Source organism: Pogonomyrmex barbatus, unplaced genomic scaffold (genome assembly GCF_055798465.1).
Source record: "Pogonomyrmex barbatus isolate J1 unplaced genomic scaffold, ASM5579846v1 scaffold18, whole genome shotgun sequence".
In the NCBI taxonomy this organism is placed as follows: Eukaryota; Metazoa; Arthropoda; class Insecta; order Hymenoptera; family Formicidae; genus Pogonomyrmex; species Pogonomyrmex barbatus.
Genome location: NW_028297114.1, coordinates 6,671,649 through 6,695,914, shown reverse-complemented (window position 1 = coordinate 6,695,914; position 24,266 = coordinate 6,671,649). Strand labels below are relative to the sequence as shown.

Genomic DNA, 24,266 nt, shown 5'->3' with positions numbered 1-24,266 from the left:
TGAAAAAGAAGACTTACCGTGAGATGTTGAAAAAGCCACGCCCTGAGGATGTTCGTCGCAACTTTAGGAAAGATACCTCGTTTCTTTTGGTTTTTCTTTCCCGACGAATCGTCATCTTCCTCACCCGTACCTTCGCCGCTACCGATACTCGCGTTACTCGCGTCACCTGCAACAATAAGGAGAGAGCCAAGGTCATCACGCGGCGCCTCGGTAATTAATGGCGGCAACTCCTGATCTTTTATTGTATATTTATTTGTTGACAACAGACAAAATTGTCACATGTTTCTAAGATTATTATATTGTAACGTCATTTCCATAATAAAGCTTTTTGTATTATAATATTAATAAAATATTAGATTTTAAATCAATTTCTCTCATGATTGTTTCAAGTATGATAAATAATGAGAAATCAATTTTGGTTTACAATTAAATCGCAAGACGCTTTGCATGTCGAAGAAAAATTTTCGACGCATTTAAATCACGCTTCGATTTTCGGTCCATACCCTGGTGGGCGATAACTACCTCGACCCTAGGGCTAGTTCCCATGCATACAAACACCATTAAGCCACCCGCAATCACCCAGCCCCCTTCGACCCGGCGAACCCCGAACACACGCTTCGTTCTCGGCTCAACCACGTACCCCTGCCTCTTTTTCACCCCACCTTGCCATTACCTACGTGCATTAATTCCCCGTCATTTATCAATCTTAGCTTTTTAATTGCACAGTCACTAGGGATTCAAAACGTGGGACAATAATGAGAGATATTAAGACGCTTATGGTTATGTTCTTCAGAAGCTTTGAAGTCATATTTTCCTATTATCAAACGTGATTCGAGTAATTCATTACCGCATATCCCATAAGAAATACCTATTTTTACTATTTACTTTTTTAATTATCGTATATCATAAAACATATTACATTTTTAAATATATTGATTTTTTTAATATATTTCGATATATCATCAAAAATTAGGCACACTTTGTAATGGTAAATTTTTGTGTCGCAAAATGCATTGATTACAGAAGTTGTGATAATATGATAATGTGATGAAAATGACATTATCACTCCACTATGATGTAAGTTTAGACGTGATTATGGAATAAAATTTCGTTGGAATTCCCGTGAATGTCCCAGCGAATCAAACTCTCAGCGAACCTGAGTGCCGGAAATATGAGAGAGAGAGAGAGAGAGAGAGAGAGAGAGAGAGAGAAGGGGGAGTTCCCTTTATTCCTTCTTCTCGCAATCAGCCAGAAAGGAGAGTAGAAGGCTACTTACGCCAGCGGATTATAAATGACCAAGCCTTATCGTAGTACCCAAGGCCCGGATTCCCAAGGTTCTATCGTAACAGAGAGATCAGGGTGAGACCGAAGCTCTCAGGGGGTTCACGATGACAGGTCGCCCGGGGGCGCTGCCAACTCACCCCTCTCACTCGCCAAAGAACGGTCTCGTGCCCGAGATTAACTTTGAATTCGTTGAGCAGACCGTCGTCGGACAAGAAGGGGGCGACGGCGGGCAGGCAAAACGAAAAATTTGTCCGTCGTAAGAGCGGACGGACCGGGACGACGGGAGATCGATGGAAATCGGTGCCACGTACGACGTATTCTCGCGTGTGCCGCTTTCTTGAAACGCTCCGGGGGAGAGAAAACGAGAAAAAGCGCCTTCTACGATCCGGCGTGAAGGATATTTATCGTGTCGTAACGCGATTCATTCTGATGAACCGACAAATTCTACGAAACACAATTTTCCAATGAAATTGCCAGTTATCAATGACAATCAAGACAAAATATTACATGTCAAATATTTGTAATCGCAGTGTTTACGACAATCAATAGGCAAAAATTCTTTGGTCATCAAAAATACACAAGATATCAAACAATTGGAAAATAAATGGCAATACGGCAATAATCTTTAATAAAATCGAATTATATCACCACGGATCCATTTGATTAATTTCACAAAAATCAACCATTCAAATGATCATTTTTTTTTTCCCTCATTGACCATTCGTTTGTTTTCCGTCCGCGACGTAAGACCCATTGGTGGCGATTGTTGCGCATACGATAAAAACGACGTTAGACGTTCGCCCTCTCTTCGAACTCAGAAATGCCCGTTAATGGCGTGCCTGGAAAGCCGAAGAGGGCGGCTTGCGAGCTCATAGAACGGCGGGTGGCTAGCGAAATAACGGAATGGCTAACGGGAACGTCCCTCTGATTGCAGTTAATTTACTCGCTGAATCGAGTTAATGTAGCGTACCGGTCGTATCGTGCTGTGCCGTGCGGCACCGTACGGCGGCGACCTATCGATGTCCCAGCGAAAGAAAATGGTCTCCTCCGTCAGAGTATCTCGTTCATCGTGCTCAGCGATTCGGACCAAATCTTTTTTAATCGCACAGTAATTTCTAGCTAACAATTAATTAAATGACAAATAAATAAATAATTTTAAAACGGTTTATCGAGTTTTATTCTTCAAAAGAAGTAAAATTATAAATCATATATAGAAAAGCTTTAATTGAAATAAATTCCATATACGTGTCCAAAAAGTTTAAAAATATTGAAATTTATTGCTAGCGTACGAAAGATATCTGCAAGGCCGCGTTAAAAAAAATATCACATTACGATCGCAATAATTCATTCAAAATGTACAACGCGGTTTTCCATGACAGGTCATTAAAATCTTATTTGACTTTAGGTACTCGCCGATACACCGATGCACGTATATAGCTCAGCTGCACTGGTATTTCATGTGCGATCATCCGCCCACAAGCTGTCATCGATAATGTAATGTCGTTTCTCGTCGCAATCGAGCACACGTCATGAGATCAGAATCGTGATCGACAACCCACACCGAGTTTTACTCTGCTAAGTTCGAACGTAAACTTTGTAAATAAAATCACCCTACTTTCAAGTAACATTGTAAGCGTTTTATAATGCTTCGCTACAACTAAAATGTATTTCTCCCGTCGTTTATTTAACAGAAAATTATGACTTTTGCCATCATCATAATTGTTCTTTAATGAGTTAATAATTATTCAAATATTTGTACGATAGGCATATATATTGTGTCTTTATTGTAGAACTGATTGCACGAGGTCATATCTCGCACGCAACGATTATATATCGACAAGATTGAATACTCTTCAATCAAACTGTATGCGGTGGCGCAGAAATCTGCCAGCAAATATATATATATATATATATATATATATATATATATATACACATGACTACATTCATTCACACGTATACTCGTATGCTCTGTACGACGCGTTTACGAGGACGCTCTCGGTAGCGGACGTCAACGACGACGGCGGCAACGGGGGTAGAAGCCATATCGTCTGCGTGTTGATTTACGCGGCGTACCGCGCATTTTTACTACCACGTTATAGAGATTTAAGTGTGGCCAATTATACGTTTATGCCATTCCATTGCTCGTGCTTTCCCTCTCATTCGCGCTCCCTCCCTAGTTCTTCCAACTCCGTCCAATAACGTTTCCCGACGAATGCGCGAATGTCCGGAACGATGTGCTCGGTTTCTTTCTCTCAACCTGTCGCAGCTATACTTAGCGAAAGGAGAATGGATGAAGAAACCTCATACGTCGGCGATAATCTATTTCGAGAGAGTCAATCTCTATCGCGCACGCCATTCTCAAAATTAGAAATACGATTTCTCGCCGGAAATATATGTATATCACGATGACAGTGACAATGATCGGTCCGATTGCCGTTTTAAGCAGAAATATTAATTCGGAAGAAGAGGTAAAATATACACAATCGAATTTATAGCCATCGCTAAATTTACCGTGATCCATTATTCAAGTTTTCTTACATCAACTCGTAAATGCTAATTTATAAATGTATTATATAAAATTACGTGATTCGTTAAATTCCAAAAAGTTTAGGATTTCCAAGGAAATCGACAGACCCCGATGATCATGTTGGAAATGTCAAGTCGAGAGAACATCTTCCTCGAAAACGAGCCTGCAGCCTCTATTTAGGGTGGCCGCGCAAACTGTCGAAATAACCAGCACATATGGCTGCCGAAAATAAACTGCTTCTTATTTTCATCCCGTCGAAGCGAGGAGTCGCGCTTCTCCCTCCCCCCCCCCTCCCCTCCTCTCTTTCTCTCCTCTCTCTTCTTCCTTCTTGGTTTCTCGCCTTTTCGTTCTCGCTTTTCCTCTTCACCCTTCCTCGTCAGCGCTTCTTCTAACCACGCGGATTCGCTTCACTCACAAACTCCTCTTTACACACGACTTTAGACACGAGGACGAAAGTACGAGACCCTTCGACATTAGCGTGTAGGTAAAGAGCGCATACCTGCTGATACCAAGGCATTTATTTGTTGTCACGTCGACTATACCACACACGTAAAAAACCACGCCATTGGCTGAAGGGCGAAAAAAGGGAAAATGAAAAAAGATGGGACATCGTATACGCCTCTTCGGGTATCGGGTTTCGCGGTCACGAAAACAGTGAACCGCGATCGTAACTTTAAACTTTATGAGACGCGCGCGCGTCAAAGCGAAATTTTATAAACTACAAGATAATATCACAAAAAAGAAAACTCTATTACTCAATTAATTTCAAAAATGAAATCAGCTTGTTCAATATATAAAACAACAATATTATATCCCATCATCCTCTCGACGGTGAGGTGCCATCGAATCGTTTTATGCAGCTGAGAATCGCGGGAAAGGTCGTTGCACCAAAACAGACCGGGGGCTCTTCTGGCTCGAGTTGATCCGAGAGTATCGCAGCAGCCTCGAGACGAAGTATCCGGCGAGCACGGGACTCCTATACGAGTCTCTCTCTCTCTCTCTTCCACGATTCCCAGACTATTTTTGACGATGAAATGTGGCTCGCCGGTGTTCCCTCGGCCGCATCGTGTCGCGCACGCGAGAGGATCGTCGCGGTCGATTTCAAGGAGCGCACGTATTCGCGCATCTGCGTGACGCATACGGGAGCGCCGCTTAATCCGGGAATCTGCTTAACCGGGAGATTAATCGGCGATTGTGGGAGAGATGAGGCGCGATGGGAAACTCTCTCTCTCGGTAAACGACGGTGACGTCGTCAACGAGAGAAGATCGTTGCATCTCGGATGGTCGGTGTAAGGCGCACTTTGTGGAAGTTTGTCTTACAAATGAGCCGCGCGACGCACATCATTTAATACGTCGCGCCTTTGCGCCTATCTTGCACTGCGTGCACATTGACAGGCAATTTAGAATAAGGTTGACATTTTTCACTTATACCCGCTTTAATTTATTTATATAAAAAGGTCAATGAAACAGCTGGATTAGAACAAAGATATATTAACGCTTTCCCGCAGAACAGCAAGATTAAGTCATTCGACATGAAAAAAATCATTTTTTATCTTGGGTCTTGTTCTAAAAAAAATTATAATAAGCTCTCGTATCCATTAAAAAGTTCACAAATCATAATGCGACAGATTCATTTCGATTTATACAAGAAAAGGAAAAACATAGTGAAAAGAAATTTCAGTCTCTCGAACCTCTGTAATCCCAATGACGTGTCGGTGTATTGCGGACCGAAGAGAGAAGAGACCGAAATATCTGCCTATCGCTACGAACCGGGACAAATATGAGACGAAGGGACGAAGAAATGGTCGGAGATGTCGGAGCTATGCGGATTAACGGATGGAATGTTGGTCTGCTCTCCGCTTCTAAAAGCATCGTCTTTTCGTTTCATTCACTTCAGATATTATTATTATGATAGAGTTCGGAGTTTCAAGAATGTCGCTCAGAGATTCGTGGAACGAGAGCGGCAGTCTCAGATTTTAATTCTTATGAGAGACGAGCAAAGAATTGCAAATAACGAAAATGTTGGTATGGAAGCGATTATTATTTCATCGCTCGGCGTTGGTCATCAAGGACCGTCGATCGAGGTTTTTCCGATTTAGCTAATAAAGCGAAATTTAAACTTGTTATTAAAAATAGAATCGATAGAAAAAGAAAACATCAATTTCCTTTCGCAAAATGTTCGTATAATCATGGACTGACTCGGTCTCTTTGCCGGCGAGATTCATTTCCTTTTCGTCGACCTCCGCAAGATGCAAAGTGAGAAATACGAAACTGGGCCGAGTCGCACAAAGCTGTGGATGAGAAACTAGCGCGGGATTATAGCGATAAATAAAGTGCCAAGTAGAAAAGAAAAAGAGATCTAGACTGAGGCAAACAAAAAAAAAAAATGAGTGAATAGAGGAGTAAATATGAGCGAGTGAGCGAACGAACGAACGAACAAACGAACAAGCAAATCGTGGTGTCCGCGCGAGAGAAAAAGAACGAACGCGGTTGATTGAGACATCGGTGGAACAACTGTGACAGTTATCTGATTCATGGACATGCCGAGTATATTTTATATCGTATGACCTGTGAATACAAATCGATCGAACAGTGTGGCATGACTGTCCAGAAGAAATCATAGTACTTTCGCACGCGTACATGGTTGTATCAATTACTATGGGTATGTACTAAAAGTCGCGACACGTAACTGAAGACGACGTGTATTAGAGAGTCGAGAAGGAGAACGACGATACGATTTGGGATTCACCTCGAACGTATCTCAGCTACCGATTCCACGAGGATCCGCGACGCTTCATGATGCTCGATAACAATCTACGTGATAAATCGCCCGATTTGTATCCCTGGTTCCACAAGCATTAAATCGCGGACGCCTTTTTCGGAAGCCGACGGGGAAATCGTAAGTAGACGCTCGCCACTCGTAGGATTTATGGGGGGATGGACAGCAAAAGATAAACTGTCACGAGGATTACGGAATGCGGGAGAGACGTGGAACAGAACGTTGGAATTTTGTGCACGGCACGGATTGATACGGTGACAGGTGCTGGATGTCGTGACACCTACGCGTTATAATCTTTTTGTAACACTTCGCGTTTGTTCCGCCTACCAAACGTAGTCTCGATAAGCAATATTTCTACTACTGCAAATAAATAACCAAAATTCAATCCCCCCCCCCCTTTTTCCACTTTAATACTTTTATATACTCTCTCGTGCAATTGTATTAATCAAAATGGAGGAGAGGAAGCACCTCCTCCACCGTGGATACCGCGAGAAGCGTAGACAAATAGATAAAGCCACGATATCTCCAGGGCAACGTTGCCAACGAAGCACGTACGAAGATTGTACTAATTAATGCCACGGGACCGTGCTGCGGCTTCGGTGATGTGCTGTTACTAGCAACGGTGCTGTTACCGGTGATAATTACCGGTAGGACGTGAGGCTCCGTCTTAATTTGGTCTACCGATGGAAATTATTAACGCGCAACGTCACGCTGGATGACCGAAAATATCGTCTGATAGCAAAAGAAAGAAATTATTCTTTTTTTTTACGCTCGCTTGAATTTTCAAAATTGAAAAATAAACGAATGTGCGTCCTAACGAAAAGTAAAATTTTAGATGAGTAATAAACGCAACGTGTGAGATTACGTAATCTTTCATTTATTTATTTATCGCTATCATTACTTGCGGAAGATTCTAATAATCTATTTAGTTCCCCCTATCACGCTTGATATATTGTTCACACGCAGATATAATCATTTACAATGCAAAATTATGCAAAATTATGCGTTGTATAATAACACGCTTCTATCATCGTAATATACTACAAGCTTCTAATATCATTTAACAGATTTGAAATATTGCATCTTTTCAATTCGTTGCGGTATCGTTATCGGTTGAATTATTAAATCGTGCTCACGCGCGATCCTAATGACAAACGGATAAATCGCGTGGCCACGTGGCACTTTACAATTTCAAATCTTTCTCAAACCCAATAATATCCTCGGTTTCCTGTTGATGCGAACGACGAGCCATGCAATTAACAGATAATTCGCGCTCAAGATTCCAGAATGTCTTCGTCGTAACGCTCATGTTTACGTAAACTTCCGTACGATCTCCCTGAGCGATCGTTCGGTAAGGATGTTATCTCGTTAAAGAGGCCGCAGTTAAAATCGGTCGTTCGACCAGCTGTCGTAACCTACGGAAATAAAAGCGCTAATGGAAACGTGCCGCCGTCGGTAGATGCATCGTCGGCGTCGCGACGCGTCCCCGACGCTCGATGCGCGTCCTCGTCGTCTTCGTCTTTGTCGTCGCCGTCGTCGCCTTCGTCTCCGTCGTTGACAAGCGCGGATAGCTTTCGGGACATGTGACGAGCACGTGTCCCGACAACAAGAACATATCGGCTTTCGTCCTGGGATTAGTAAGCCGTAAGGCGGAGATCTCCTCGCCTGCGCCAGCGAACTTGACTACGGCGCCCGAGTTTTACTTTTTGTCACCGTGTGCGGCGTCCCGACGCCGTTTAAACTTCTCATCTCGTCATGCGCCGTGATGCGTTAACGCTCGTTTATTTCCACGTCTCCTACCTTTTCCTCTCGCTACTCGAACGATAATTATAACCCGATCGGAACTATTTGGTCGATGAACTCTTTCTTGGGAGGATCGGAGGAAAGAGGGGGGGGGAGGATATAATGTTCTTGCCGCGATATGTAATACAGATAAAAATATAATTATAATTATGCGATTCTGTACTTTCTGCAATTTACTTTAAATTTATTAAGATTTTATTTCAATTATTTATTATACATGTATTATCGTTCGTAAGCTATCAACGCTGCGATTGGTTGATTTGAACCCCAGCACATATAGTACGTACGTTCGTACGTATAATAAGTATATGAGACGTAAACCAATTTCCGTGGTCGAGGGTTGAGAGAAATGAGCACCGGTGGCTAGTAATGAGCCAGAAAACTGGCGACAGCTTCGCTATGCACTCTATATCCTATCCCAACGAGACGGGACTGTGATATTGCGCTATGTTTGTCCCTCGGACATACATGTATACGTACCTACACACATAGTCGCGTGCTTTAAAGTGAGTTTATGAGTATACGTGTGTGTAGTGCGCATGAAGGCCCATAACTCACGCGGCTGGCCCGCAGGCTCGTGTCTTGTTAGCGCCCCGCAGAAACCGAACGAAGATTCTCCTAACTATGATACGGTCTCCTCCAGCGATATACGCGGGATGCCGAAGGATCGCGGTAGACTTGATATGAGGAAGGAGGAAAGGATGGAAATCGACAATAGAAAGAATACAGAGATAGTGCCAAACGACCAAAGAATTCAAGAATGGAGAAGAAGAGTGGAATGGAGAACGACCATACGCCCGCTAGCGAGGAGAAAGAGAACGAGAGAGAGAGAGAGAGAGAGAGAGAGAGAAGAAATGTAAACCCTCCCTCCGATCTTCATCCTCCACCAACGCGCATAAATGCATAGCTATCTCCGGACGCATCTTCACCGGCGGAACGACCGAACGAAAAGAGCGCGTTATCGGTTACTCCGACCTGATAAATCCCCCGAAAGAATAATGAGTCGACATTATTCATGCCGGCCCGTCAGCGTCGCTCGACCAGTCCACTTCTCTCTCTTTCTTTCTCTCTTCGCCCGTCCGTTTCACCGAAGGCAACGTTTCGGCACTTCGCCATTACGAGATCCCTGAAAACGAGCGTGGGAGGGAGATCCGCTCGTGGAATCGGCCGGACGATATTAGGACAGCGCTTAGCTGGATCAACTGGAATTCGTTTGGGGCACGAACGGAGGGGTCGGGCGGGACTGGTCCGTTTGATCGATAGCGCGCTCTGACTTTTGCCTGATATCCATTCCCGGATAGCGATGATGTTAGAACGACGCGGAAGAGTTCAGCGTTCAGCGTTCAGCCCACGATTTACGCAAAAGATTTTTCAGATTCAAATTCTAAGAGGAAAGTGTGTTTCTTTAATTTTTACATAAATCTTGCTTTATGCCTTATACGTGTTTATCATCACGGTCATAACGGTGCTAAGAATAAGCAGAATAATTAGAATGACAATTATAATAATCATAAATAATAATCAAATATAACGTAAATTTAAACGAGACTCTTACATCAGCAAGAAATGCATGTGACACGATAAGAAAGTACAAGTAACTTATTCACTCGTGAATTATTACACATTCACTTATTCTTTCCCTTCATTAATGCCAGGCAATAATTATTCTTTGTTCGTATTCTTTGTTGAAACTCTCCTATTTGCACTTGTTGCAACTGGCGAATATGATCGCCGTGACCACCGTAGTTCAATTTCCGTTTTACCAAGAGAAACAATATTCGCCTTCTCCTCTCGTCCTCCGTGATGCTCCGATATTACTAGATTCAAATTGCCTACCCTCTCGCTCCGTCGCCGCCCCGAATACATCCGACACCGGCGTCTATCAGTGACGTTGAGTGACACGTTTAGCACATCCGTTTTATTACAACTTCCCCCTTTCGGCCGTGGCTCTCCCGCCAATTTGGTCGTGCTATAACACACACGTGGCGACAGATTCGGCACTTTACAATCACTGAACTATCGAGACCAAGGCGATGTTTAGTTTGGTCTATATATCATTAGAAAATACGGACAATGCGGACTTTTCGGCTCGTAGTTTGGCCCTCAGAGAAGAAACGAAAGATCCAGGACTCCCGATACGAACGATGAATTATCGTGGCAAACAGAGATTCAATTTTCCGCGAGCGTCCACGACGAAAAATCAGATTGGAGTATCTCCTCTTTCCCATATCAAACTTGAGCGCAGATATAAAAGTCGGCTGCGATATTTCATACGAGTATGTTGGCTATCGACCGCGTCGACGTAACCCGATTGCTGATAAGGCCGTGCGAACGATCGTCCACAAGTTGGAAAGAGCTTTTTATCCACGACACGCATCTAAGAAGAAACGACGACGGCGCAAAGCAGACAAACGTTTAAAGGAGCGAAGACCGGCGAAACCGGCGATTTTCTCGCTTCTTTTCGTGTTGTTTAATGCCGATTCTGACGAAACTTTACACATAATTAAAGAAATGTCTGATACGGCAGTTATCGTACACGTACCACAACAATACCATCATCAAAGTTTATGTCTTATATTTGCAAATGGTAAAAAATTTACTTTGTTTTCTTAATCAAAGTAGTGTGATGATTTTTTCCACTTCAAATATATAAAATATTAAGCCACATACAGGAAATCGTGTGGCGATCCAAACGTGACAATTGATCCAATTGTCTGTTTTCAATGGATACAGACTTGTCTGTTTCTAAGCATTCGAGATAACGACGAGTTGAAAATGCGAGGATTGGTTAAAAGCGGACTCGTATGTACATGTTCCTAGAGGATGGCGCATACGAAGTAATAAATATCGGGAAAAGAGCGAGAGAGAATTATTGTTTGGAATAAAAATCCATCAAACTTCATTTTACACATATCTAACCGTGTGTTATACAAATGTATCTTCTTTTCGATCTTTTTTTTTTTATTTCCTAAATGTGACTATCATATCAATCCAAATGTGTAAGATGAGAAATTATTTGAAAAAATGAAACCTGTCTCACTGTTCAAGCTAATAACATCTCCGAAATTAGTTGATCAAATCAAGTGAATCAAAAGCAATGTTTGCTCTTTCACAATCAGCCAAATTTCTCTTGTTCGCTTTCAACGGGATATATTTCCCGTGAGGATTGCAAAGTGCTGCGCTAAACACAGCTTCGGGTTTGAAATAGCCACAATGCGGCGATTTAACCGTCGTATATAAAATGACGGTTGGCAAAGAGAGACAAGAAACATCTTATTTACAATGTCAATTAGCGAGCCACTGTAAAAGCATCCTCGAGGGAGGATACAAGCGGTCGCTTGTAATGGCGCCTTACTTACGTTCTCGTGATCCCCAGCAGATCGGAGATCGACATAAAAGTGTTAGTCTCTGACTGTGAGAAAGGTCGACGACGCAACGACGATGGGCGCAACGATGATGCGACTCGATGCATTTTTAACGTAGCCAAAATAGCAGCAAAAATCGCAGATTTTAAATAGAGCGAGAGAAGATGAAAGAAGTTTAAAGGGAAAAAGTGAAGAAGATGTAAACAGAAATGGAGAGAAAAAGAAAAAAGCAGAAAAAGGATGGGAGGATTGAAAAAAATCAAGGAATAGACAAAACAACAACAGCTGCGATAAACAATAACGATGACAATGACTATAATTTAACTTGATATCAAATTTCAGTTCCATTATTTCTCCAATGTTCCCTTTAGAGAACTCTACTTCTGAACATTATTTATTTTTTATTAATTATAATAATTCAACGTTACAGAAATAATATTTTTACACCAAATTACTTACTTTCGATAAATGATATCATGATACGACATTCTTAAATTTTTTATAGCAACAATATAGTGAGACAAGTAAATATGACCTGGCTGTAAAGCTACGAGGGTACGTTTACAGAGCTAGAAGTTCCGAGGTCAAGCTAGCTAGAACGACCCGACAGCGGCGATATCGACAGTTGGCCGAAGTCGTAAAGCTAACCCCTTATGCCTCGCACATCGCTAGCTTATGAGAAGCTAAAACGAGAGTAAACCAGCAGACCGAACGGAAGAGTTGCGTTGCCTGATATGCAGATAGAAGAAGTAGGTGTTAGAGTATACACGAAAGACCCGTATTTCGCGTAGGCGTTCCGTTACTTTACGATTATTTTACCACCGACCGTCGTTGCTGTCGTTGCGAAGTTGTCGAGAAAAAAAAAAAGATAGAAGCGATCAAGGTAAAACGAAGAGATAAAAACGTGTAGCTTTCGGTACTGCGATATGTGACAGTCGGTCGGATTCGCAAAGAAAAGATTTACAATGTGAAGAAAACTGTATGAGCTATAAACGTAACATTTAATTTTTTAAATTTATATTACCTTATAGATAAACAACATACGTATGTAAAAAAATTAAAGTAGCAAAAAATTAAGAACATTTACTACTATATGTATATATCTAACGCGCTACAAAAAAAAAAACTAAGAAAAATAGGCCCGAAAACGAATCCTTTACCTTTTTACAAAAAAATTTTTATATGTGTCATATTTTATCAAATATAATATCATAAAATCATGTTGGTGCTAAAATATTTGATTTGTCGATTAAAATATATGAAAGAGAAATAACGCAAGATAATTTACATATATTGTTTATCAAAACAGTAAACGTAATCTCGGTTACGAGTACGATTAACATAAGTCAAGATGGGGACTGCGGCGCGTGGACAGACGATCGTACGACCTCGTAAATCAATGCATGGTCAGATTGCGCTCGTATTAACGCCAGTTTTACGGCGCACTTAGAAAGATAGATTAAGTGCGCGACCTTAGCACCGATCAACGAAACCAAATTGTCGATGATCGCGGTTAACGATTAATGCTTTTGCCCTATTAAAATTAGAATAAGATATTTAAAGCGTGACTCGGTCGACGATCAGTCGATCATCGATCCAGAACGTTGATCCTTCGCGTGTCAACATCACGTGCTGGGCACTGTTGCTGCCGCTCGGAGAAGAGAGATTATGTAAAAGATATTTTAAGGTCCGTGACCCCTGTCTCTTTCCTCATGATTAATGAAGAAGAACGAATTTATAGAGATACCGCTAGTGACGTCAAGGTCACCATGGTGTCTTAACATGGTCGCTTCGAGCACATCATTCGTTCTGGATATTACTTAAGAGCCTCTCCATTACTTGCATATCTCTAGCGCCATGTGAGATACTTTTTATAATATTTAAAGCAGATGTTCAAAAAATTAGAATGTCATAATAATAATAATAATAATAATAATAATAGATTATTTTAATGATTATTTTAATGATACTTTGATATGTTATCGATTTATTGAGCAAGAAGCGCCGTAACTCACCTATCGTCAATTTGCATCTCACACACACGCGCGCATAAACGTCCATGAACACGAAAACAACGACTACACAACACAGAACCACGACTGCAACGTCGTCGCGTATGTAAATGCGCGGAGGCACCTGCAGTGATAAATTGATTATTCCCGACCCTCCCTCTCGAGTCTCTTCCTTTTCCTACGGTGTTCTCTCGAGGCCTCTTGAGCAACGTGACTGCTCGATCGGCCTGCCTCTAGGTCGCATTATAATAAATACATAATGTCGATACTTTATATTTTACGTAGGCAAAATTTAAAGAATACCGTAAACGGCACCCTCGAGCATCGAGCCTGCAATTTCGCAAATTTCTTAAGCATCCAAAATATACGGAGAATAAAAGACGAGCCGAGAGAATATCGCCTATATTATGAAAATTGATCTAAATAGGATCGTATTAAATAATAGAATATTAATGTATATAAATTATTAAAAACCACACACACACACACGCGCGCGCGCACATTTGATCACTTACATAAATTAATTTTTCGCAAAAAAATAAATTAAAAAATTTGATCTATATCATATTTCGATCTATATTAAATATGGAAAATACTACATGTCAAACTTAACATGTTGATGAAAATCTGACATCTGCCTTTTAACTACATAGTTATTATCAACTCGGGCGGGAGAAGATACAAGACAGATCAGAATGCGAAGCGCGTGATCGTGTCATTTCGGTAACCGAGTCAATACGCTATTGAAACACTCGATGCCGAGTCGTCGAGTGCAGCTCGTAGAAGCACGCGTTGCGTGCGCGTTGCATCCGAGAAGGGAAGATTAGGGGCAGCAAGGGGAGGGGACGGGATTGCATTGTTTCTCTCACCGTGGCAATCTGTTGTCGGCCCTCTTCACTCGAGTGTCCTCGTTCTCCCTTCACTATCGCTACGCCACCAGCATCACCACCGTTACGACAACATCACTACCACTGCAACCGTCTAGTTTCATCGTCCATCGCGGCGCCCGCTACTTTCATCGAGTGCTTAGACTTTTCGATCACCCTCGAATCGACCCTTCGAGCAACGGCGCTGTGCCACCCCCTCTGCTTCTGACTGCCACCCTTCAAACACCGACAATTAGTTTCCCATTGACCTATACTACAGACCCCTCCTCGTTGATGGCATACCTCGCAAAAGAATTAAACCAGAACAACAAACAAACAAAGGCCGCTTAATTCAAGGATAGTGCTGAAAATCGGCTTCTATTTACGATAAATCTACTTCTATTGTTATCTGCTATCGCGATTAAATACAATTTAAAATTAATCACAGGTTAATTTTATGAAATTTATCGGATAATTCTGTCCATATATATATATATATATATATATATATATATATATATATATATATATTTTATCAGAACCATATCTAATTTTAATGAAATGGTTAAAAATATAATACAATACCAAGATTGGCAAATGCTCGCACGTTAATTCTTCGCAAATGTTCGATCCGAAGGAGGCCCGATCTCATTATCGAATCGTACACACGATCGGCGTTTACGACATCGACCGATGCCGATCCGTAGTCGTGTGTGTTTGACACCGCCGATACCAGGCGATACCAGTCGGAGGCACGTGTTGGTCGTGAGAGCCGGGATGTGTCATGTCCGGCAGGTAACCGAAAGCGTGTAACACACGGGATAGTCCCTGTGCGTCTCTTCTGTTTCTCTCGCCCCGTTGTAATTAAACCTCTCCGCGAGGGAAGGTCAGCGCGATTCGAATAAAAATCGTGCGGCACTAATTAACAATATCGAGATGTCGAAATCGAGTCGCAGTCGTATTTCACCAAACCGCGTTAGATCCCGTTAGATCTCGTTTGCGCCAAAGCCCATCGAAGCCTGTGATCGGCAGCGACGGAAAGGAAATGCGAAGATAACTTCTATCGTACAGATTCTTGTAACACGGGTAACTAATAGGGAAGTGAGAAACAAGCAGAGGAGATAATGGCGAGAGGTCCGCGCTGTCTGGTCCGGAATAATAATTTGTGTGCGCTTCATGTTCGATGGCGAGATGGCAAGAAGGAATGAACGAAGATTGAGAGGTTGACATCTCAATTACTCGATAAAGAAAGAACTTGTAGTTAAAAGCAAGAAAAAATAATCACGATAAACGATATATAAAAATTTTTGAATATTTCTATATACATTCTATCATCTAATATGATATAACGTATATAGTAATTCAATGATACAAATAATTCAATATTTAATCATCTATATCTTACACTACTTATCATAAATCAGTAAGAATAAATAATATAATAACAAAAACTACGTTTTTTAAGAACAAATCATATTTTATCGGTATTTTTACTATAGCTTACCGGTCAAACATGGCATCACTATTCGATAGATTCGCCTTATCGTGAAGGACATAACGTCGAATCGATATAACGAAAGATTGTACTTGTCTAAGGTCAATATTTCTGAAAGGAACTTTCTCTATAATATAATACGATATAATACGATATAAGAAATGCTACATTGTCACGAGAACTTACGATGTCTATTGTCTAACCATAAATTTTTTAAGAAAAATCGCGATGCCCTATACCGCCGTGAAAGGACTGCGTCAAACGACGTCGGCGCGAGTTACGCGGCAGAAAACAAAATGCAATTAACGACAATGGCCGCGTCTGTTCATTAGCATTTTTTTACGTGCTCGCTCGCGGCCTTTGTTCTATTTTCATTTCGTTCCATCATGGCGATCTACCGGCTCTCCTCTCTTCTACGGCCAGCCACTTCGCTTCATCGCTGGTGCGCGCTTCATCCCTTTGCCTCTTCACCTTCAGCGTCCATTGTTGTCGGCGATGGCGGTGCGCTCATTGTGCTCCGACACAATAATAATTGCGCTAATGATCGCGCTCGAAAAGTGCTTCGTAATCGGCGGGGTAGGGACCCTTTCAGACTCTTTAGCTTGTTCCTTAAAGTAACTACCAACGCGATAAAACCTCCCGCTCGATTAAAAAAAGAAAAGAAACGAAAAGAGATGAAAGAGCTATAAGTCAAAATCCGCACGTGTGTGCGCTAGATAATATGCACAGACTGGGCTAGGACGAGTAATATTATTTTTAAATTCATGCTAAATAGTCTATTACGTTTTTGTTTGAGCAAATGTAGATTAAATTGCTACAAATATCGCAATGAAAAAGAGATAATACGTACAACGGGTATAATCAAACGCGCAATTGAAATAACTGACGAAAACGAAGATCGACGTGGTCAACGTACAAAGAGATAGATACGCCCAGAAGCGATCGCCGAGAGGAGATCGAACCGAGAACGATAGAAGAAAAAGAGCCATAGATCCATTATCTCGCTTCGTTCCACGAACAGTTCTCGCGTTGGTACCTAACCACATATTAAAGGGATAATGTAAGCGTGCGCCCGCTCGCTCGCGCGTGTATGCATGAATCGTACGTACGTACCTAGAACGTGCGTTAACGTACGAAAGCGGGTAGGATTCGCCACGCGGGGCACTCTCTTCATTTCCAGGCTGTCACGAGCAGAAGAAGATTCGGCCTGCGTTTGACAGCCCCAGGGTCTGGGTTGGGTGCTGCTGCTGCTGCTGTTGCTGCTGCCGCTGCCGCTGCCGCTGCTGCCGCCGCCGCTGCCGCTGCCGTTGCCGCTGCTGCTGCTGTTGCCGCTGCTGCCGGGGCTGGGCCGTAGGTTGGGAGAATCGTGCAGGGGCACGCTGGAGGTGGAGGATACACAGTCGAGAGGATCGGCGTGAAGGGACGAGAGAGAGAAAGTTGGCGTGTGCCCATGTGCCGGTACTAGCGATTATACCATACTGCATCGTATTGCTACATCGCGAAACCATCCCCCTTCTACACTTCCCTTTTCTCTTGCACAGTTTTAACCTCGCCCTCCGGTAGGCACTCTCTTTCAGCTGTATTCATTTCTCCCACAAAAAATTGTGGAAGCAGACCGATACATAATTGAAATAGAAACTACAATACACGTTTCCTTTCTTTGGAAATATCAGCAAATATCTCATGTCTCTCTTTTCTTCTCTTTTGTAGAGAGAAAGATGCGATCGCTTTGTAGACGTTTTAATTGCTCAATTGCCTGCCCTAAGCCTGTTCAGCTTTTTTTTTTTGTATCTATTGCACAATGAATTCTTAAAAGCAAACGCTAAAATTTAATCGTACAAGAAACAAATTCCGCTGAGGCTGAATTGAATCATCAAACAGATGGAATACTCATTGAAGCGTACTGTTGCGCAAGAAGCCAGGTGCGAAGTCGTAATTACTTTGCATAGTAATGGCCTCAGCCTATCTGCATATACGAAGGTTAAAAGAAAGAACTCGCTCATCGATGGGTGTAATGCAAGATTGCCATGACTTAATTGGTACCGGAAAGAATATATTAAAAATATTATTCTAAAGAAAATTCTAAAAATATACGTAGATAATTAATAGTAATTTTATATTTTCTTCTTCTTGGAATAATGCCTTATTTTCTAAAAAATATTATAACTATTCTTTAATCGCAAACATACAAAATATACAAATTTGTATTTTTCAATTAAGTTGAATAAAAAATAAATATGTATGAAAACGTATGAAAATAGAATAGAACAGAAAATAGAATATAACATAAATACAAGCATATTGCATGTGTGCTAATACAATATGACGTATTAGATTCTCTAACCATTACGCGCATCTGCTTCAGTGAATCCTTCAAACGACTATCTGGATTTCATATTGTGAAAAATATAATAGCTTCACATTTTCGATTATACCCGTAACAAAAGCGATGTATTGAGATAATACAAGGAGTCGGAAAGGCAGAGATTAAGAAAAAAATTCGAGAAAGAGTTTAGATTGAAATTCGGAGGACCAACGAATAAGATTCCTGATGGAAACTGGAAACGCGCGTGGAACAGACGGGTTACGGGAAGGCAGATGCAATGATGGCTGCTGTTTAATATCGGTGCCGCACATGGGCGCACTCCGAGACACATTTCACTAATATTACAGCCAGCCAGCCAGCCAGCCAGCCAGCCAGCCAGCCAGCCAGCCAGCCAGCCAGCCAACCAGTCAGCCAGTCAGCCAGCCAACCAGCCAGCTAGCCAGCCAGCTAGCCAGCCAACCAGCCAACCAGCCAACCAACCAGCCAACCAGCCAGCCAACCAGCCAATCAGCCAACCAGCCAACTAGCCAACCAGTCAACCAGCCAGCTAACCAGCCAACCAACCAGCCAACCAGTCAGTCAACCAGCCAGTCAACCAGCCAGCAAGCCAGCCAGCCAGCCAGCCAAGCAGGCAGCAACCAGCAAGCGGTAGCTAACGGAGACGGCGCGCTTCCCAGCGCACGTTTTACATATCTCTCGGCACATTAATATATTCAACACATATGAATATTGCAGAGAGATCGAGAGGCACATAGGAAGAGAGATAGAGAAAGAAAAACAGAACAGAGGCAGAGAGAGAGGGACGACGAGGGAGGCACAGGTAGAGATGATGTACTCGTCAGCTAAACCATTGTGCCTATCTTGGGCTTCATGAAATCTGCAGTTCTCTCGCTTTCGCTCTTTCACTATCTCTTATCCCTGTCCCGCGTTCCCTTCGTCTCTCATTGTTCCGCGACAGAGCTTTGTGCTTTGTGCCTCTCGCAACTCTGGAACTATTTCCGTGGCTTTGAATAAGGAACTAATGAATACGAACTGTGGATGGTGGCAAGTTTATATATTCCCCTTATAGCTTTTATATATATATATATATATATATATATATATATAAAATGTGTATTACATTTATCGCATTCGTGCGCATTTCTTTTATATCCAAGCTATTTCATTTCTTTTCTCACATACGAATGTATAATTGTGAAGATAAAAAAATGATATCATAATGAATATATCTATATAGCTTTGATCTATAAAAATGTAAAAAATTAATACAGTTTATAACGCATTATTGCTATCATTAATTATTTCCATGTTTGCAATTATCAACTATTGTAACTATGAATACCTTTGTTTTTAAGAAAACATTTTTCCATTTTTATCAACCATCTTCGTTGATGTGTTTCAGCTGCATTGTGCAGTTTCAAGAGCAAGGTGAGACGTTTTCGAGAGGAAGGCATTTTCTGCCTCTATGGGAACCAATTACCCTCCTACCCTCTTATGAGAATGGCCGACCCTCTGGGCGATGGTCGCTGGTATGCGAAAGTCCAATGGGCGCGCGTACATTCGAGAGCCGCTGTGTACACGAGTGCACGCGTGACAACGTAACGCTACGCGTGCATGTAATATGCACGCATTTATATATATATATATATATATATATATATAAATAAACATATATACGTACGTACGACATACACACATTACGTATATGTAGTCATGTCCACTCACCACACATTTCTACACAAACGAACTTCTATACGCGTAGATATATAATATATACATGTGCACACAGATATGTACATGTGTGTCCGACTCCTTGGCAATAGAGATTGGAGAGGACAGGAAGGAGAGATGGAGAAAGACGAAAGAGCCGCGTGAGAGAATGAGAGAGAAGCAACAGTGATGGATCGTCCAATCAGTGCCGCGAGATGAAGCACGAGAGAAACGGAGCGAGCGAGGAGGCGAGACCAGAAGAGAATCTTCTCCACCTATGGCACGGTACGCGATGGACGATGAAAAAAGAGAGAGACGAAAAGCGACAGAGAGAGGGAGAGGTCATGGTCGGGTCGGTCTCCTGCTAATCGAAGAACACGAGGTGGCCCTGTGGCGGCTCCGCGCGCGAGAGAAACTTTACCTCGGCTATTCTCCTTCGCCATCACCTATCGCTGGACCAGCTATTGTGTAACTTGTTCTCGACTAGCAACGTATTCTCTTCCGTGAGGTCTATGATCGTGATCGAGCTTCCCTAATATTGTCCAATAGAGTCCCAATTATCTCATATCTTGAAATCACTTACGAAATCCGAATATTTTCTCTTTATCTTGACATTCTTATTTATTAAGAATCTAATTTATTTTATAATAATCGTTATCTTATATTATGTCGATTGTGATATGATATATTATATACCTCTTATTAAACTCAAAAATAAACTAATAAAATATTTAAAAATTAATTGTTATTAACGTACATTAATATAGTTGAGTAAACTTTAAAAAGTTTGAGCAAAACTCAGTATTCAGCTGAATTGTATCGAGTAACAAGACTACGTTTGCTCTTTCCTGGAGGCATCGTGGTATACCAAGGAATGAGACAAACGGAACTGCGGTCGAAAGGGTTGAGACCAAGGGTCGCGAGCCGCGAGGTTGAACATCGCTCAAACTATCGCGCGCAATATAGCGAAGAGATTCTTGGAGATCCGCGTTGCGGAGAAGCTTCGTCGACAAGTGTTTGCGCACGAAATATCTCACGAAAGGATCTCACAATGGCGTACTGTTATAACCATGTATAATTAAATGAATATTGGACAATCGTAAACTTTCCGTGTTTCTAACAAGTAAACGTTAATTGCTAATTATAATATATTGATAATATTTCCGAAATATGACATCGACGGGCATAAAAAGCATATATCGTATTAGCCAAAAATGTACAAAGCGTGACAACAAATGTATAACTCGAATGATATATCTAGCTACGTCGATTCTTTCATCACCTATAGACATCCGAAATGCACTGTGGGAGAGATTGAAAAATGATTTCCTAGCAACGACGTAGCACGAGCTACGCTACTGTGCGTAGAGTGGCGAAAGAGAGGAAGAGAGCAGAGAGAGGGTGGCTAACAATGGCCGCCAACCAAAACATCCGATAAATCTAACCGGCCCGGACCTCAAGCCCCGAGGGGTTTTAAACTCTCTCACCCCAAACGCCGACGCGGGCGCAACCCTTACATTACGTTACACACTCACGGAAAAGGGAGCCATGCCGTGTGCTATTGCACGGCGATACGGGGAGGGCGGCAAAGGGGTAGGTAGCGGGTGTGCACAGTACGGTGGTTCCGCGGGATGGAGACGAGGAGAAGAGAGGGACGTGATGTGCGACCCATGAAAAACCAAACCGAGAGAATTCCACCCGTTCTCCTCCTCTTTCACCTCCGTTTCTCTAGCATCCACCCCATTCCCCGTCTCGGCTAACCTCCTTCTACCAGTAAGCGTAACGAGATCCGCCGTGCGCGAGTGGTCGTGTACCGGCTCTGACGAAATTTCGACGAATTTGTTTTGCTACCGCATCCTAATTCGTTCTGTCCCACCCTATTCGAAGCTGCGGTCGAAATTCCGACTTAACAAATATGCGCTTTAAAATTACGATGGAAACGGTACCTTACTCGAAGAAACTTTCGACAATTATTAAGAATAGAAACGCTGGTCTAAAATATAAAAAGCCTTTCACTTTTAGTGGCGTTAATCTAATCGGTCATCATAACTACCGTTAACTGATTCCTCTTCTTAAGGTGATGACAAAGATTATTAGAACAAGAATCGGACTGTAAGAAATATTTTCGAGAACACAACGTATATTTAAAATAATTAGAAGAAAACACGCAATATCAACTACGATATACCGTTTTAACAGCGTTCTTACAAAATAATACAATATAATACACAAATAATATCGGAAGATGCCTCTGTCATCACGCTCGTAACAGACGAGCAAGACGGAAATATGCAGTCAGGGAAAACGCGGAGGTACGCTAATGTCGTTGTCGACGCAGAAACTCAACTCTCGCTATGTCGCCATGCAACGTATCGAGAGTTAAACGACGCTTGGAATCTCGAGATTCCTCGACAGTCGTACATAATCAAGCGCGTCTAGGATATTCCGCGCCCGAACTGAATGGCGAACTGCGTTTCCGCGTCGAAGAATGTCAATAGCTTTCAACTATGCATTTAAATGCAGATTTGATGTGTCGTTTGCTTGAAAAAATTAAGGTAATTTATAGTTAAAAATACAAAAAAAAAACAAATGCAATAATACGAGTAAAACAAGATGGATTATTTTTTCATCAATATAAATGTAAATTTAATTTACTTCCTTCAAATGAAGCAAGTGACACAGTAGAGAGCTATTTTCTAAGCACATATAGAACGCATATATTCCTTGTAATTTAGATGTTCTATATCGATCTTAAAAATATAAATCAGACTTTAGAGATTGAACTACGAAAATAAATAAAATTTTACATTACGTGATCGCTCATCGCCATCGAGTACTTTCCACACGCATCGAAATCGACTCGATGCTCCTAAAAATGGAAAATAGGATTCACGGAAGGTTGCGCAAAACGAAGGTGGAAATGAAGAAAAAAAAAAAAAAAAAAAAAAAATCTCTTTCTCTGGAGCAGCGCGTGAGCCCAAGTCCGCGCCCCACCTTTTCTTTCCAGATCGGCTCAAGAGAAGAGGCGTCCGCGCGCGACTGCTTGCTCGCTCCGTGGGCGGAAGGAAGAAGTTCAGATGAGGAGAACGAGGAGGACGAGAGGCCAGAAAGAGGGACAGACAGGTCGGCCTGAGAGAGGAACCCGTGGCTGCCATGGTTACCGTCGCATTCCCGCCTCGCCTCGTTGCCATGGAGATGGCGGCACCCTTTCCCTCACATACTCTCCTCTCTTCTCCTCTCCTCTCTTTTCGCCCTCTCGCTTTCTCTGTTCCACTCACGTGCCGACCGACACTCTCACACTCGTGAAATTCCGTCTTTCTCACTCTTGGGCGCCAATCTTCGCTCCGATGACGACGGGCGGCGTGCTCTCTCGCGCGCTCGCTTCGTTCTTCCTTCACGGAGGGTACTGCTGCTCTCTCCACGGAGAGAGGGAAGTCGAAAGAGAGGAACAGATGGAGAAGACAGCCCGCGGACGTGTACGCATGCGTGATACTTGGTCCTTCGCAATATCGAGGCTCGATGCATCTCCGGAATGGTTCGATCACTTATCAAACGCGAGTCACCCTCGCAACCTCGTAATGCACTCTCACGTGATGCTTATCTATGGTGTTCGAGAGAATCTTGATGCCTCTCAAAGAGAGTCGACACGATGTCGTTCACTATATACAAGAATGCGCACGCGTTTGATAACAAACTGAAGAAACGAAAGTCCGGAAGATATCTAGAAATTTTCTTCATAAGAAAACTTTTAATTTACTCGCTATAAATCATTTGGGGGAGAAAAAAAAAGACATCTAGAATCGCGCATTGTTCAGATCTTTCATATATTAAATATATTAACGATTCATTCAGATCAAGTTAATATTGTGACTTGCACTTTTTCTTATAACCGGATTTAATTTAGAAATGATAAACAGAGTTTCCGATGAGCTCTTAATAATTCTGTGCGATGCATAGAGTGTTATACCCGCTAATCATCGCCAAGCCGAATCATTCGCGCGCGAAATGAGCGAGGAGTAAGCACTCCGTTTCGTAAACCGCAATTCTGATTGGCCGTCGCGTCATTCGATATCAATATTTATTCAGCGTGGCGAAT

The 24,266-nt window shown here is 42.2% G+C and overlaps 1 protein-coding gene across 1 annotated transcript in view; it reads right to left on the bottom strand.

Annotated features, from left to right (window-relative positions):
• LOC105429794 (homeobox protein homothorax) overlaps positions 1 to 23,690 on the bottom strand; it is a 167,150-nt gene extending 143,460 nt beyond the window's left edge. The window contains exons 1-3 of the mRNA XM_089075110.1: positions 23,332 to 23,690; positions 17,248 to 17,513; positions 18 to 166 (exon numbers count right to left, since the gene is read on the bottom strand). Of these exons, the coding sequence (XP_088931236.1) occupies positions 18 to 166; positions 17,248 to 17,513; positions 23,332 to 23,339 (423 nt within the window). The 5' untranslated portion in view covers positions 23,340 to 23,690. The remainder of the gene's footprint in view (positions 1 to 17; positions 167 to 17,247; positions 17,514 to 23,331) is intronic.
• Positions 23,691 to 24,266: the final 576 nt, after the last annotated feature.